The 16,704-nt window shown below is 46.3% G+C and overlaps 1 protein-coding gene across 6 annotated transcripts; it reads right to left on the bottom strand.

Annotated features, from left to right (window-relative positions):
- Positions 1–627: 627 nt before the first annotated feature.
- Positions 628–16,370, bottom strand: LOC124313948 (serine/threonine-protein kinase WNK2-like). Of its 6 annotated transcripts, none has more exons than XM_046778850.1 (12): positions 14,731–16,370; positions 13,964–14,649; positions 9,681–9,853; positions 9,493–9,613; positions 9,173–9,430; positions 8,902–8,990; positions 8,582–8,813; positions 8,045–8,410; positions 5,816–7,978; positions 5,116–5,751; positions 3,049–4,954; positions 628–2,567 (listed from the first exon to the last, which is right to left on the bottom strand). In XM_046778850.1, the coding sequence occupies exons 1-12, from the start codon at positions 14,984–14,986 to the stop codon at positions 2,158–2,160; spliced, it is 7,296 nt and encodes a 2,431-aa protein (XP_046634806.1). In that variant the 5' UTR covers positions 14,987–16,370; the 3' UTR covers positions 628–2,157. The 6 variants fall into 6 exon arrangements, with proteins under 6 accessions (XP_046634806.1, XP_046634816.1, XP_046634797.1 ...); XM_046778860.1 differs by having other exon boundaries at positions 3,049–3,395; positions 3,558–4,954; positions 13,964–16,369; XM_046778841.1 differs by having other exon boundaries at positions 13,964–15,028; positions 15,106–16,368.
- Between the last annotated feature and the right edge of the window lie 334 nt (positions 16,371–16,704).

Genomic DNA, 16,704 nt, shown 5'->3' with positions numbered 1-16,704 from the left:
TTTATACGAGTGTTGCTGTTTTTGTTTATCATCTACACACACAACCGAGTAAAAAATGGCTTCGAGCGGGGCTCATATAAACGGCGCTCGAACAATTATAAAACGTGGGAAATTTTGTTTTTCCATTAACTGAGAAAAACAAAATGGGGGAAATTTGATTGCATAAAACAGAATTATAAGCGACACTGCTGGCATCGCCCGTTACAAAACTTACATAAAAGAGATAAGCGAATCGCGCACATTTTGAAACAAATTCGCGTACAAAATGAAAAAAAAAAGTGGGGAGGCGCATATTATATAAATTGTGTGTGTGTGTGTAATTTAGGGAGATGAGGAAGAAGAAAAAATATATTTACGAAAAGAAACACAGCCCTCCAAAAATGTCGGTCACGCGTGACTAGTCCAGTGATATTCCATCAGCCGCAAACGTTGTTATTTTTCACGTCAACTTTTACAACAAGATCAAAGAGTCTGAATTTCCTTCCATGATTTTCTCTGTTTCCATCTTCTCCTTTTGACACAATTCCAGCACGCCATAATAATAAGTTTTACGCAGCAGCAGCAGCACAATGTGAGATTGCTTATCCCATTTCTCTGTGTAATTCAGCCATTTTTCCTTGTTTGTTTCATTTCACGGCTGGACACACACTGCAGACGAAGAAAATTGTTTTTTTTTGTTGTTGTTGTATCACGTATTCAATTGCAAAATACCGCCGCAAGTAATTGTAAAAGAAAAATAAAGGCACCAACGATAATATTTAAAACGCGAACGAACGGGCGAGAGAGAGAGAGAGAGAAAATAATAAACACAAAGACACGCACAATATTTTATAGTTTTTATATGTAGCAAATAAAAAAAATAAGGGGAAGTAAAAAATATCTCGGGCCAGGAAGAAGTAAGACAAGGAAAAGTAATGGATAGAAAAGCCGGAAGCGCGTCAAATATTTTCCTCGGGATTATTTTTTAAATGTTTCGGGAAACGAATGAAAATCTGTGTTTTTCTTTTTCACTGTTTTGTGTGTGTTCAAAACATTAGTCATATTTGTGATACTGAAATCGACAAATCATGCGGAAACCAATTTTTTTAAAAAAAAGGTAGAATTAAAACAAGGAAAACATTTTTGGGGGATAAAATCATTTCCTTATATCATTTGCTAAAAAGGGGGGATTGCAAAATTAAAATTAGAAAAAAAAAATGTTTCTTTTTTTGGTTTGCATTGGTTTAATAATCCGATTGGGGGGTAGGGTGAAAATTCGATTTTTCCTCATTTTCATACAATTGTGACGAGAGAAATTAAGGAAGTCATCCCCTTTAAGAAGAATAAAAAAAGGGAATTTTAGTCTTTTTTAAATGTATAATATAATCAAAATAATGTTTTGTGTGGATCGTTTGATTCATTCAAAAGAGGCGAAGGGCAATAATAACGAAGTGGAAAAAGAAATTCAAGAGACTCCATCACACACGGTGGTAGTAGTTTAGGGATTATTACGAACGATATAGTCATATGGGGGGGAGAAAATCGAATGGACATTTTTTGGGGAGGTTTTCTGTTTCGTCTTTTGTTTTTATCCTGTCACAAAAAAAAAATTATCCCGCGTGAAAAAAATCTCTTTTTCTTTCCTCTCTTTCTCTCTTCTCTGTCTCTGTTTTTTTCGTTTTGATATCACAGCAGTGACTTGGTACCGCGCGCAAACACTCGCACACACACACAAAACACAAAAAGGGGGGGAAAAAAACACACTCACAAAATATTCAAAAAACGGAAAGGACGAAGAAAAAAAAGGAAAAACCCAAATAAGATTTTAAAGTATGTTTTTTAAAAAATAGATTGGAATTTCAAACGGAAAGAGAGAGAAGCGAAAAAGAACAGAAGAATCAAATCATCGGTAATCAACACCCAGTGCTGTACGTGAATCGATAAACACAAACGGAGAGAGAAAAATAAGCAAAAAAGGGGGGGGAGACTACTACGGACAAGCCATTTTCAATTTGATGTGAAAAAGAAATGAATAATTAATTATCTTTAAATCCCTTATTTCAATTTAAAAAAAAAAAAGAAATTATTGTCGGGTGGGCGAAATTTCTGACTCCATCTATTTCTCTCTCTCTCTCCATTGTCTACCGTGAAAAATGTATGTATGTCTGTCGTCTGCATTTAGGGTGAAGAAGATCTACTGTCTTTAGAGTTGAGTCTTAGCGGTGGGGAACGCATGGGGCTGCCGGCCGGAGTGTTATTAAAATTGAATCCGGCCATTGTCGTAGAAGAGGACGAGACGGCTGCTGATGCGCTGGCAGCCAGGAGCACTGGCACCGGCGGTGGGGAACCGACGACGAGGGAGTTTGGTTGAATGTTGATCGGGTGGCTGGAAGCTCTGCCCATGTGGTTGAATCCGCTTTGCTGTTGAGCAGCCATGGTGCAACTAGCCGCCGCCACCGCCGCCGGCGGAGAAACAAACGACGGATGAATGGGAGAGAAGATGGACTGTTGGCCGTAGAGAGTCGACACAGAGCTCGTGGGCGGAACAGGAGACATGACACCACCAAAAGGCCGGCCGAAGCTCAGTCCTATCAAGCACAATCGAAGCTAGACTGCCTTTCCTTAATAACTCTTCGCACACCTCCTCACTTAAACACAAATCAACTTAAATTTAAATCAATAGAACTAGAGACAGAAACCGCATACAATCAAAATAAAGCCAAGTGGGACAAGATAAGAGGGTTGTTGGCGGTTTAAGCGTGCGGTATTTTGCATTGGTGTTATACTACTATATGACAACTAACCGAAATTAATGCCCAAGCAGGAAAAAGAAAGTTTTTAAACCAAATGAAAATGACTCAATTCAAAATGTAAAAGAAGTAATCAAATATTAATTTCACCCATCTTTTTTTTGTTTTGGAAAAATGAAATTATTTTCCCCCGTCAAAGAAGCAAAAAACCGGATCGGGTTCTAAAACGATCCATCAACACGGTTTTCTTTGGTCTCATCTATACCGCGATTAAGGGAATTTTTTTTTAAGGATCAGGTTGGTGGTGTAGTAAAGATACCAGCAGTTTGAGTCAGTGAATGGTGTTGTTGCTGCTGCTGCTGTTGTTGTTGCAGATTGGCGACAGCGCCGCCATTGGCGCCGGCTCTCAGCTGATTCAGCGTCGGCGCTTTCTCGACACCTTCTCCTCCGGCTTTCTTGCTCTTCTCGGCTCCAGGTTTGCTGCCTAAATCCTGGACTAGACGCAACAGATCGTCCGTAAACGTCTTTGTCTGGCGGGTTGGCGTTCCGGGTGATGATCCGGGCGTCGCGTTGGTGACCGGGCCAGCAGCCCCGCCAGCTGTGGCTGGAATGGGAACACCACGCCCTTCCGTGTGATCTGGACTGGAACGGGCGATTGGAGAAGGAGTCCTAGGACTCTCGGTGGCTTCCTGCCGCTGCAACGCTGGTTGTGGATGTGGCTGTTGCGGAGCAGTTGGTTGCTGCTGTTTTCTCCGGGCGTGAAAAGAGGCCAACTCTTCCTCGTGCTTCCGGACGAGAGCTTTCTTTTCTTGCTCGTGTCGCAGCAATAATTCCCTCAATTCGGGGTCTTTATTGGCATCGTCCGGCAGCATTCCGGCGCTTGCCGCTGGGGCAGCAGCTGCTCGCTGTTGCTCGTCAACCAAACTGACACAGAAACGAGAGATTCGGCGTCCTCCGGGTGGGGCCGGCGGCGGAAGCGACAATTTGCGTTGCAGCGGTTGCTGGGCAACGATCATCTGAGGCTCCGTTTGACTACTCTTCTGTTCCTTGGTGGTCGTTGCGGTGGCAATGGCTGGAGCAGCGGCCACAGGAGCGGTGGGTGCGGTGACAGGAGCTACTGGAATCTGCGCTACTGGAACCGTGACTGGAATCGCTTTGAAGGAAGGCTGCGGTTGTTGTTCCGTCGGCGTTTGCGGATGGTCATCCACAACGTCAGGGCCATGACTGGCCGTTGTTGTTGTTGACTGGGCAACGGGATTCGTTGCGGCCGGTGCCACTGCGGAGGCTTCCGTAGTGGTAGGATTCACTTTATTTTCGGGCTCCTTGGCTTTCAACAAGGCCGGCGGATGACCAGTGCCCTGCGAATGCAATTTCGACAACTCGGAATGCAAGTCGTGGATGTCGATGGTCGAGGGCAAGACTTTGCGCTGTTGTTGTTGGGCTGGCCGGTTGCTCTCGGCCGCCTGATCCACTTGATCGACAACCACCATAGGGTAAATCAAATGATCCAGGGAAGGAGTTCCTTCCTTGGTGGATGACGTGGGCGATGGAAGTTGTTGCGTGGCATCCGGCGAATAGCTCTGCTGTTGTTGCTGCTGTTGCATGTGCGAAGCGGCAGCACTGGCGTTATTATTGGCCATGGAAAGGGAAGCCAATTTGTGTTGGAGGTCCATCAAATAAGTGTCCATCGTCGGGCAAGCTTGCGGAGTAGGCGGCTGCGACGTGGGCAAACTGTTACCACCGGCTGTTCTCGATCCGGTCGTGTTGGTTTCACCCAGACAAAGTTTCAGAGGGACAGCGGCCGTACTGACAGATGGATCACCCTGGACATTGGCGCTGTTTGGAGCCCGAGCTGGACTGCTGCATCGACTGGTGGCGTAGATCCCGTTCGATGTTATGTTGATACTCAGGGCGACAGTCACGAAAGCCGCGCCCAAATCATTTCCGGCAGCGTTGCTGGTAGTCGGGATTTGTGTGGGACCTGACTGAGGGACAGGAACGTTCGCCACAGGCTCCTGACAGACGACAGGAGGCAATTGGCATCTCTGAATGGGTCCAGCCGGAGGAAAAAATTCGGGAGGTGACATCATAGACGGGATGGATGTCGCCGCTGGCGGAGTTGGAAGAGGGGGCTCCAAAACGGTCGAGTGAGTGGATGGTGCCACTTCCAGAACCGGTAAAGGAGCGGAGATTGTCTTGACCAAGAACCTCGAAACTTTGCGCACCTGTGAGGACAAATAAAAAAGTAGAAATGATGAAAAATCCGCAAAGGAAGGCGACAAACTGGTCAAAAGTGGTTTTTAAAGATTAGACAACGACAAAACTACAAAGCAATAAGAATAAAGCTTTTTGCGATCTATAAAGGCGAGGCTAATGAATTAAATACCTTGGGCGTTACTGGCTCATTGGACTCAACAAGTCCACCGACAGGGGTGGGAGCAGAAGGAGGAGCTGCGTCAGCGGGGGGTGGATGAGAAGAAGCGACTGGGGGAAATTGAGGAGCGGAAATGGCTACAACTGGCGGAGTAGCACCGTCTACAGTGACAGCTACACCAGGATTAGAAATACTAAGCGGGGCAAGGTTGTTGGTAGGAGGAACTGTGGAGATTGTTGTTGTTTGGGATTGAATAGTAGTAAGCGCTGCCGAGACAGCTGAGACGGCCGAGTCGCTCGGTCCCGTGTGACATACATCGCTTCCGTCTAGACTGGTAGATCTCGAGTGTAAATGGGATCCGACTGGAAACGGGATAGCAGAAGCCACGACCGGAACGGCAACTGGAACGGCAACTGGAATAGCAGCCAAGACTGCGGCGGGAACCGATTGAGGAATATCGGCTGTCGATCCTTTCGTCGTGGATTCGACACTGTCGACAGATCCTACGCTGGAAGTAGATGCAGCAGCAGTAGCCGTCGTGTCTGATCGGTTGGGTGACAATGAATCAGCAGCCGGCTTAGCTGGAGGTAAAGATACCACCGGAAGGACATCCGGATTCTCTCTCAATTGTCGGAGAATATCCTCCACCTGAAACGATAAAGAAATTGAATTAAAACTTTAATTAAAATCATACTTAAAAACCAATATTTACCTGCTCGATGAAAATTTCAGCATGTTGTTCACTAAGCAATCGATGTTTAATGAGGTTGTTGGCCACGTCAGCCGGAACCGTGTCAGCTTGATCGAATTTGAACGTCACCGTTTCTTGCTTCATCGTTTCCACTTGGCATTCGACCACGGAGCCCTGGACACTCAGCACAGAGAGTCGGGGGCCGCGTTCGGCCGTCCGGCGCCGTTTGTTAGTCAACCGACGACCCAGACGTTTTTCACCGGCCGTTGTCGTCGTGGCCGCATTGCTGCTGACGGCGTTGGCTGTTGCGTTAACGGGTGGCGCAACCGGGTCGACCGATTCGGCGGCCGATGACTCACCGCACGAGTCGGTCGTGTAAACATCGCTACAACAGCATTGAGCTCCGGGCTCGGGAGTTCCGGAACGGTTCACCAACGAATTTGAGTCACTGGCTACAGCCTGCAAAACTGGGTTCTGCAACTGCATATCCACTACGGCGGCACCTACTACATGGGGGTCTAACTGGGTCACTGGCCCAGACTGATGGGAGTCCAAGTAGGCCGACGCAGCCGCTTCCAGTTGTTGCTGACAGAGTCCAGACTGTTTGCGGACTAATTCGGCTGGGGCCGGTTGAACGTAGGCCGCTTGTTGTTGTTGTTCCACATTCTGTGGCAGCTGGTACGCTGCTGGAACGTACTGATCGATGACCTGAGCAGATTGGATGTAAGTTTGCTGCTCAATGTGTTGAAGTTGATGGATCGGTTGTTGCTGCTGCTGCTGAATGTAGGCTGTTTGGTCGACAATTTGCTGGGCAACAGGTTGAACGATGCCTGACTGGACGACAAGAGGTTGAGGCAAAGACTGGACAACCGGCTGCTGGATGACGGGTTGTTGAGGAAGATAGGTCGGTTGCTCAGTGACCGACACCGATTGTTGCATCGGTTGCTGGATGTATAAGCCAGACTGATCCACCATTTGCTGGGAAACTTGTTGATGAACCATCGATTGCTGGATGTACGCCATTTGATCCTGAGTTTGCTGGATCGGCTGTTGGATCGGCTGTTGGATCGGTTGTTGTACAACTTGGGGCAATGCCTGCTGGATGTACGCCATTTGATCTTGCGCCTGCTGCATTGGTTGCTGCGTAACTTGCTGAACAACTTGAGGTACCGCCTGCTGCATGTACGCCATTTGATCCTGTGTTTGCTGGATCGGTTGCTGAGGGTAACTAGTAGTAGGATCCACAACCTGCTGTACAGCCGTCTGCTGGATGTACGACATCTGGTCCTGTGCCGGCTGGATTGAAGGCTGGACAGGAGGAAGATGAATGTAAGCAGCCTGTTCGATGGGCTGCTGAACCATCTGCTGGATCGGTTGTTGAAGATAGACCACTTGCTGGGCGTACTGAGGAGCTGTTACCTGCTGCTGCTGAACAGGATACGACTCGGGTGCAACACATTGGACCTGCGTCTGATCCACCGACTGTTGCTGAACATAATTCAATAACTGACGGACGGGCTGCTGTTGTTGCTGTTGCTGCTGGGGAACGGATTGCGCATAAGGCTGGGCAACAGCTTCTGCTGGTTGGTACTGGCTATAAGTTTGTTGCTGCGGCTGTTGTTGCTGCTGGAAGACAGGCAATTCGGCCGGAACGAAATACTGGGCAGACACTTCAGCCGGTTGCTGCTGATAGAGCTGTTGTTGTTGTTGTTGCGGCTGTGATTGACTAAATCCCTGGTGATCAATTTGCTGAGAAGTTGTCATCGGTTGATTCATCAAGTTTTGTTGATGTTGCAAGAGTTGTTGTTGGATCTGAACCGACTGTTGCTGCTGGATTTGTTGGTTCACTTGCTGCAACTGTTGTTGTTGTTGCTGGATCTGTTGATTGACTTGGTGCAGCGTTTGTTGCTGTTGGTGAATCTGGTTCTGTATCGCCTGAACCGTCAGCTGTTGCTGGTTGGCAGCCACTTGCTGCGGGATCAAATGCTGTTGCTGCATTACGTGTTGTTGCTGTTGCTGTTGTTGCTGCTGCTGCTGGATGCAGTGCTGTTGCGGCGGAGTAACCAATCCCGTCGTTATGGTTAAAGGTAATTGCTGACTGGGCAACATGGGTTGCTGCTGCATCAACGGCTGTGGCGCCGGAGAAGGTTGTTGTTGTTGTTGCTGTATCGCCATCGATTGATCCTACAAAAAAGTAAATCAATACTAATTTTTTAAAATTTGAATTCACAAAATTTTGAATTAGCCTACCAGGATCGGAGCAGTTTGGGGCTGCTGGATGGGCTGCTGAATAGGCTGCTGGATAGGTTGTTGAATCGGCTGTTGGATAACCTGCTGGATAGGTTGCTGGACAACCTGCTGGATAGGCTGCTGAATAGGCTGCTGGAGAGGCTGCTGGACAACTTGCTGTATGACTGGTTGTACCACTTGAGGAGGAGGCTGTTGTACAACAACAGTTGCAGGCTGCTGCTGCTGCTGTTGGGGAACAGGAGGCGGCTGATTCTGACGTCTGATCTCCTCGCGTTCGTCACGTTCTTTGACCAACAGCTGGACTTGACTTCTGAGTAACTTTGCCAGCACCTTGACATCCTCCTCCATGAGGATGCCGTCCGAATGCTTTTGGGTGTTGCGGAAACAAGGACAAGATTAACGACTCATTAATTCAATGGCGCAAAACAACAACAAACGATGAAAGGAATGGATAGCCCACCCACCGAAAAACTTGGGTAAAAGAATGTGCGAATTAAAGGCAAACAGAGCAAACTGAATGAAAAATTGTCAACCAACCATATCCTGGGCAAGTTTGTCGGCATCGTCCGTCACTACGTTGAACTCGAACTGGATGGCCTCGTTCTCCTTGTGCTTGTCGCGCCTTTTCTTTGGATCGAGGACGCGTAACCGGAATTGGACACTTTCGCTGGTGCTGGCCACCGCCTCGTCGCGCGACACTACTTCCACCTTCAGACCCGTTTCTTCGGCAAAGAACTCGGTGTCGTTCAATAAATCCTTGACGCTCGGCCTGTTTGTTTTCCATTTGGAATGCGAAAACACAAAAAAAAGGGAAAATGATTGAATTTCTTCCAGATGGATAATCTAATCCTACACACCTCTCTTCCTTGCGCAGACGCGTGCAACGGTCGATAATGTCGCGAATCTCGCTGCTCTCCACCTTATCGAAACTCTGCGGTCGGACGCCCTGTCGTCGTAAAACAAGAAGAAGCCGCCGGGTTAATTCGACGATCCCAAAAAAGAAAGAAAGAGGAATAGTAGAACGCAATCCCCTTCGGGATTGAGTTTGGCAGCAGCTGGGCCGCCGCCATCACAGCCTATATAGCAACGTATGAAAACAGATGGGGATGGGGCGAGCCCAAAACTTACGCTGATGACTTTCTTGTAGATCTGAGCCGGGCCCATGCATTCGCTGTACGGGTACTCGCTGGTGGCCATTTCCAGCATGCACATGCCAAAAGCGTAGACGTCGACGCCTTCGTCATAGTGCTCCTCGTACATTTCGGGGGCCATGAATTCAGGAGTGCCAATCACAGATTTGGCAAACGACCGATTCTTCAGCGTGGCCAAGCCCAAGTCGCCAATTTTCACGCAGCCAGTCGTCCCCGTGATGAAGATGTTGTCGCACTGTCAGAAAATAAGACGTCATTAGATGACAAGTTTTTAATTCATAAATTCTCGTTTATTACCTTCAAATCACGATGGATGATGTTTGGTGTCCTAGAATGGAGGAAGTAGAGACCCTTCAGGATCTGACGGCACCACGACTTGAGCACCTTAAGATTGATCTTTTTGAAACGCCTTAAATACCTGTTTTACAATCGAAAAATGATTGAATGAAATTTTAGTTTTTAATTTGTCATAATTTGTTATTTACGTTTTAAGAGTTCCGGATGTCATGAGTTCGGTGACGAGGACAATGTATTTACGTTTGGTCAGCGCCACTTCCCAATAGTCGTAGAATCTGACAATGTTGGGATGCTGGAGTCCTTTGAGCATCTCGGCCTCCTCCCGAAATCTTTGCCTTTCAGATTTGTTGAGTTTCTTCTCCTAAAAAAAATGAAACAACAAGAAAAACGAGTTTAGTCGCTTGTTAAGTGTGTGGATTGCTGCCAACAAGTAGACTCGTCTTTTGTTGGCAAAAAGCCGATCTGTCAAGTGCACATCTTCCGAGTTCAAGTTGTTTATTCGTGATGACGCAACAGGCAACGAGATACTACCAACAAACCACCGCTCAAATTCAACGGCCGTGTGTTCAGCCATTCGTGCACCATTGTCGCAATAGATGACGAACGCAATTTTCCCAGAAATTAAAAAAAGGACAAACCGAATGAAAATATAAAAAAAACCTGCGCAAACTTTCTAGTACCCAAACAACTGGAAACCGACTGGCGCCAATCCAATCAAGCAACGCACTTTCTCTAAAGTCTGAGAGAGGGCAGCTAACCGGGGCCATATTTCCAGATTATTAAATTTGATACATTGATTGAGGAGGGGGAGGACGTGGTTAGGTTTTAGAATAAAAATAAAACCGATCCTACTACGTTCAATTTTTTTTCCTCGTCGAATAATCGATCCTATGACGCTGGTAAAGTGCGCAAACTTGACACAAGGCCGCAAGATTGTGAATGCCCTTCGTGAAAAAGAAAAAAAAAAGGACGTCCGTGTGTTGTGTGCTCAAGAAGCACGCGACAGGAAACGACCGATTGGGCTGGAAATTTTTTAAAAAAGGACCACTGCAGGATAAAAAAGACCAAAAAGGAATTGGACCTGAAATTTGATCTGACGCAGTCAACAGCAGCCTGCATACAGCGGATGCACCTAAGCAAAAGAAAAGCACCTGACTCATTCTCTCTTTCATTCTTGAATCTAAAGAGAGAAACACCTTGACACGCATTCCTTAATATAAACAATTAATTTACATACAAGACACTAGAGCTATATACTATGACTGCCAATGCTGGACCACTACTTCGTACTGTTTGCCTATTTAAGGGGGTTGCGTGAACCTTGGCGCCGGGAACCCAAGGAAATGAAAATCAGCACCAAATCAAGTGACATCATTCAAACGGAAACGTGAGAGACTCTGTGCGTAATCAATCCCCCTCACAAAAGCAAATAATTCTGGATCCAATTTTTTTATTTTTTGGGTATAGACTCGACCCCGCGCCTGTCGGCCCCGCCGAATGTCTGTGAATGGGAAACTGACCCCCAAAACGGATAAGAATCGGTCTGGCTAGTCAGCAATAAAATAATAATAAAATAAAAAACTGTACATTTGATACCGTTGTGATTACAACTACGCACACGCACACGCAGGCAGAGTGAGGAGAAAACAAACTTATCGCGAATTAAAAACGAAATAAACAAGGCAATTGTCGACGACGGTCAAGGTCGGACCAAGTTCATCATAACAAACAAATCACACACGCCAAACAGTAAAATTGCACAGTTCACTGTTTTATGGAATGCGGATTATCATTAGCTAGGTGGAATTCATTCAACCGACGCGATCGAAACAACACACGACGTGATAAGACTTAATAAAATTCCTAGTTATTCCAATTTGTCACTTGACGTAACCTGCCGTTGACGTCATCTCCGCCGACGATGGACTATACCACGTCGATAAGAATGTTCAAACTATTTCTTTGTGTTTCGTTAGTTAATGACAAAAGAGGAAAACTGGATAAAAGCGGAAAAACACGCAATCCCCCCCAGCCTGTTTAATTCACGTCGCTGCGGGCATTCTTTCCGATAACAACAAACAGAAAAAAATACGAATAATTCATTGATTGAAGTAAACCCTAACGTTTTATCACTTAGCGGATGTCTCTAACGAGTGCACTGCACACAAAAAAAAACAAGCACGATAAAACACACACACGTCAAGGACGACGGTAAGTCAAACATGTCTAGCGCGTGTGTGAGAAATAAATAAAAAAAAAGTCTCTTGTCGTGAAACTCCCGAGAACTACACGAATTTGAATAATAAAAAGGAGAAAGATCAAAACATTTGTTTTAGTTTTCAGCTAGCGTTCAATTTGGCGCAGAGACCAATTTCATCACTTCTATCAACCGACTTTTTCTTCTATTTTGGACAAATAAAATCTAAGCCAATCCCTGCTAGCCAAATCGACAACCATGTCCATCAAATGGCAAGTTTACCTTGAAGATGAAACAAAACAACGAGAAATCGACATTGACGGGCGAGGAATGCGCGGAACCGCCCCGTGAAAAAACCCCACCACCACCACCTTCATCAATGCAGAGACTCGTTCGGATCGTTTGATGGCCGTGAATGCACACGCGATACATAACACAAAAAAAAGAAAGCCCCGAACGAAACAGAAAAAGAATAACCAGCAGTAGTGTGTAATGAATTACACGAGCGACCAATCGAGCGAATCAAGCCAATCCGTCCAAACATCCTCTCGTTACCCAACCAATCAAGCGATTTCAGTTTGACAGCGATGGATCTACTTGGATGATAATTTTTTGCCCAAAAAATTCGCAATCTACCACATGGGAAGATTCGGCGTAAAAACCCCGAAAAGAAAAAGGAGCGCAGATATACTTATATTCTTGGGGGGGGGGGGGGGGGGGGGGGAAACGCGGTCAATGTCACGACCGCAGGCGGGTTTTCTCCTTATACTGCGCTGCAGTGGCACGACGTGGTACCACCACCACGAAAGAAAACCGTCCCAGCTTTTAGATCTAATATTTACAATATTGAAATCAATTTCGTCGAGAGAGAAAATGTATACCCGGGCAACAAACGAGACGTTTCCTTCAATTAAAACCTACAATTTGATTCGGCGAAAAGTCATCCGAGAAGGACATAACTCGAGAACAGACCAATCCCACACACACACACAACGAATTGATCCTTTTCCTGGTTATTGACCAATCGATTTCGGCTCCGCTTTCCAGCATCAAATAGGCTAGCTGCTGCTGCTGTTTATTACCGAGTATATACCTAAGCTCAAAAACAAACCAAGTAGCGTGGGAGGAACGAATGTGGGTGTGTGTGTGACGACGACAAAAAAAAAAGGAACGAGGACCCCCAGCACGAGATTAAGTCACTCGTGTCGGTCTCTCGTCTGGTTTTGCCGGATCGATTCACGACGAATGCAGACAGAGGGCGACACATTCGAAAAAATAAAACCTTTTTTCCTCTTTTCACTACTTATTTTGGTCAAAATTTCGCTGTCGGGCTTTCAAAGGGGAGAGAGAGCCATGCAACCAAAAGAAAAACTGATGACATGGCGCAAGTAAAAAAACGAGTTTGTCCCGGTTCTATCCCGGGATACGGCGAGTTAAAACAGAATTAAATTCGGAAAACGGTACTCTTTTACACAGTGGGACCGGGCTGGAAGTGAGTGAATATAGTTGGAACGGACTAGAGAGCCAAGGCCGACCTTGGGGATAGAACGAGGAAAAGAGAGAGAGAGAGAAACGAAACGAAGGAAGAAGAACTCTAACAGGGCCTTCAGGAGTTGTTTTAACGCCACAGCAATTATATTAGAGAGCCCTAGCAGAAGACGCCAACAACCTACAAAAATGTCTGGGTTTTTTTCTTTCTCCTATATCGACGTCTATCGAGTTCAAAAATATTTCCAAGAGACCATCATGTCTTTGCTGACGTCTAGTAAAAAGCTTGAAGCGCTCCCGACAGTCTGCCTAACCCACAAAAATAACTCATTTTCAAATGAAAATAGACAACGAGAGATGGTTTTGTTTGGTTGCGATCGGGGAAAAGAAATCCGAAGGGCATCGCAGTGCACAACCAAGGCCGCTAGACGCTGGTAGTAGACACTTAAAAAAAACGTGAACCAACCCTTTGGTCCACGTCATAACGAGACGACGACCAAACGTCGGATTTTTGGAGGAGGAGGAGTAGCCGGAAGTGAGACAACGATTCCAACAAAAAAACTGTGATGGATCGTCTATTCTGATCCCGTGACAAAGGTCGACAACTTTTTTTCAAAACGACGTTGCAATGGCCAAAAAAAAGTTTCACGTTACTCGGTTTCGTGTTTCTACATCTCTCCCTTTTTCCTTACTACTGGCCAATAAACCTACAATCGATAAACAAAAGCCGGCCAAGTCTAGTTCGTTCCTTTTTTTAGTTTAGTTTTAGTTTCTTTTTTTTTTTACCTGAAGTTCGCACCAGGCGACTGAAACTCCCGTTTGCGTGTCAAGTCCTCGATAGACGGTCTTGAAACTACCGCGGCCAATTTCCTCCTCGAATTTGAGGAAACGCTCGTCCGGCGATGTGGCCACCGCCTGTTCTTCGTTGTCTTCGGTGGCGTGTGTCTCGTCACTCTCCTCCTCTTTCTCGTGACCGTTTTCACGATGACCACCGCCTACTACAGCAGGCAGCGAGTCCGTTTTGGCAATCGTTTCCAGGCTGTTTTTCTTGCCTTCTTCTTCTACTTCTTCCTTGACGTCCGGCTGGGGCTGCTGCACAGAGTCCAGCTCAGTTGACTTGGGCTGACTGGGGACTGTTTCAGAGTCCTGATCAATTGACTGTTGTTGGCAGAGCGTCTTGGAAATGGACAGGTTGATCAAGTCTGTGGCCAATTTGCTGCTGCTGGTTGTAGCAGCAGCTGCGGTTTCCTCTGCTTTGATTGAGGGTGGTGAACCAGACTCTGACACACTGTTTTGCCTCTTGATCTTGTTCGTAATGCCTGGTCTGGGTCTGGCTGCCACGTTGTGTGAGGGGATTTTAGAGACTTTGCTGTTGACAGCTTTGACTTGACGATTGAGGGCTTCCACACTTTTGGAAGGACCAGGTTTTCCTGGAGTCGTAGAAGGTGGGGGCCACGACTGCTCCATCCTACCTAGAGGAGTATTGTTAGGTTGGGTGTTGTTGGTAGACCTGGGTGAAACGGAAGCCAGGTGCTCTCTACTGCTGGTCTTACTGGGCGGCCTGGAAGCAGGATTTCTGTTTGGGATGAAGCTGCCACTGCTGCGTGAAGGACTCTGACTGGGACTCCTGCCTCCCAACACCAGTTTAGGGCTGGGCTCGTCAAACTGGCAGTGAGTCTGGAAGACGGTTCTGATGGTGTTGTTCATCTGACGACTTTGGTTGCCCAATATCTCCCCGAGCCCCTTCTCAGACTCCTCTCTTGCCTTGGTGGCTATCCTATTGGGCATGATAGCTTTAGTTCTCGGCATGGTGATGGCACTCTTCACAGGCTGCTACCTTCTCACTGTGCACTAAATCAAGAAAAAGGACACACAATGATTGTTATAGCTTGGTTGTAAATTCGAGGTCGTTCTGCATAGTTTCTTATTACGTTGCTAGTGACGGGGGAAGGAAGTGGGCAGAATTCCACGGAAACGTCAAAACACAAACAAAATGTTTCACTAACGAACGGAAGCACACTCATACCACCGCCTCCGTGGATTACGGCATCCAAACTGTAACTTAAAATGTCTCCAACTGGTCCATTTATATCAGATTGTGTTTTGTGTGACGACGGAAATAATGTATAACACAACTCCGCCTCTTTTTGATTCTCTCTCAAACTTTCTGTCTTGTCTCTCTCACACACTGCGATTCACGGTGGTGTGATTCTCACAGAGGCAAACAGTCAAGTGCTGCTGTACTCACAAATGCATGGTACCTTGTCTGCTTTCGCACCAGACGGTCACAGAACGACGAGAGGGGGAAGGGGGCTTTAATTTTTCTCAGACATGACTACGCCATCTAGCGGTCGAGAAAGACAACCTTGGATGTCCTTGGGAAGTCTATCGCCCCTGGAAAAGAACAAATTCCCAAGAAGAACAAAAATGGCTGCAACACTAATCAGAGATAGTTAAAAAAAAAACTGGTACAATCTAGACGATAAATAAATCCCGGATCAAGGATCACAGAATAAGCCATTACGAGGGCAAAAAGTTATAACGTATATTTTGTCTGATATTTTTCCCGTCAGTCTCAGGGGTTGTTCACACACACACCCACAGCAAACACTTCCGCGAAAAAAGCTTTTGCTTCCCGATTCAGCGCGATATGCGGATTGTACAGAATATCACCTTGAGCCTTTCCTACTCCCAAGGTCTCCCTGTATTTTATTTTTCCCTATGCGCCAAAAAATGTTGACGCTGTTGACTCAAGTGGGGGGGTGTTATTGGCGTACGACCGTTACGTCACGCGTGCAAATAGATGAAAGGCATTGATTGGCGCTACCACCCCCAAGGTCAAAGCGCAAAAAAAACAACACCACAACTTCAATTTTCCTACTCTTGTGTTACGTGAGCGCCACTGATAAAAAGAAAAAACCGTTTGGCAATAAAACAAGGGAATTCGCCGCCATCACGCAAGGTCTTGCGAAAAATTCCACGTAGTCTTTCCTTCCGGTGAATCACCAACGTGTCTGAAAAGGAATTGCAACGTTAAAACTCTATTTCATTTAAGGGAATAATAAACCAGTCCCGGTCCACTTATTTAGGATACTACTACAACACACACTTTGTTTTAAATAGCAACCCAGCTGATCCGGCGACATACAGTGCCATTCCCGAACGAACTCTACGCCCGTCAGGCGGGCGCCAGAAGTAGACGACGACGAGCGAGCTTATACCATGTCGTGTCAATAATAACGACCTCTTTTTTCTTTCTCTTTTCCAAATCCCGAGGATCAGGTGACGAACTATGGCTGTATAGATATAGAACCTTGAGAAACGGGCCAAACCAACAACAGCTGTGTGTGCTTTTCTTTTTCAACTCGTTTTCTTGTTTGAAATTGTTTTAATTCTTTTTAATTGGCGCTGCCGGGATTTTTGCGAATGTTTGCACGCCATGGCTGTTTTTTTGTGTTTAGGCAAAAATAATTCTTGGGTTGGGGGATATACACACTCGATTACATCAGTTCCCACTTTGAAGTAGC

This window comes from Daphnia pulicaria, chromosome 1 (assembly GCF_021234035.1).
Source record: "Daphnia pulicaria isolate SC F1-1A chromosome 1, SC_F0-13Bv2, whole genome shotgun sequence".
NCBI lineage: Eukaryota > Metazoa > Arthropoda > Branchiopoda > Diplostraca > Daphniidae > Daphnia > Daphnia pulicaria.
Note: the sequence above shows the minus strand (reverse complement) of the source record. Positions and strands in the feature narration are given on the sequence as shown.

Coding starts and splice junctions, on each gene's coding strand:
- LOC124313948 (XM_046778821.1), bottom strand. CDS start 14,986: ATGCCGAGAACTAAAGCTATCATGCCCAATAGGATAGCCACCAAGGCA. Junction 9,854..13,963: donor TCGCCTGGTGCGAACTTCAG/GTAAAAAAAAAA, acceptor CATTTTTTTTAG/GAGAAGAAACTCAACAAATC. Junction 8,991..9,172: donor TCTACAAGAAAGTCATCAGC/GTAAGTTTTGGG, acceptor TTACGACGACAG/GGCGTCCGACCGCAGAGTTT.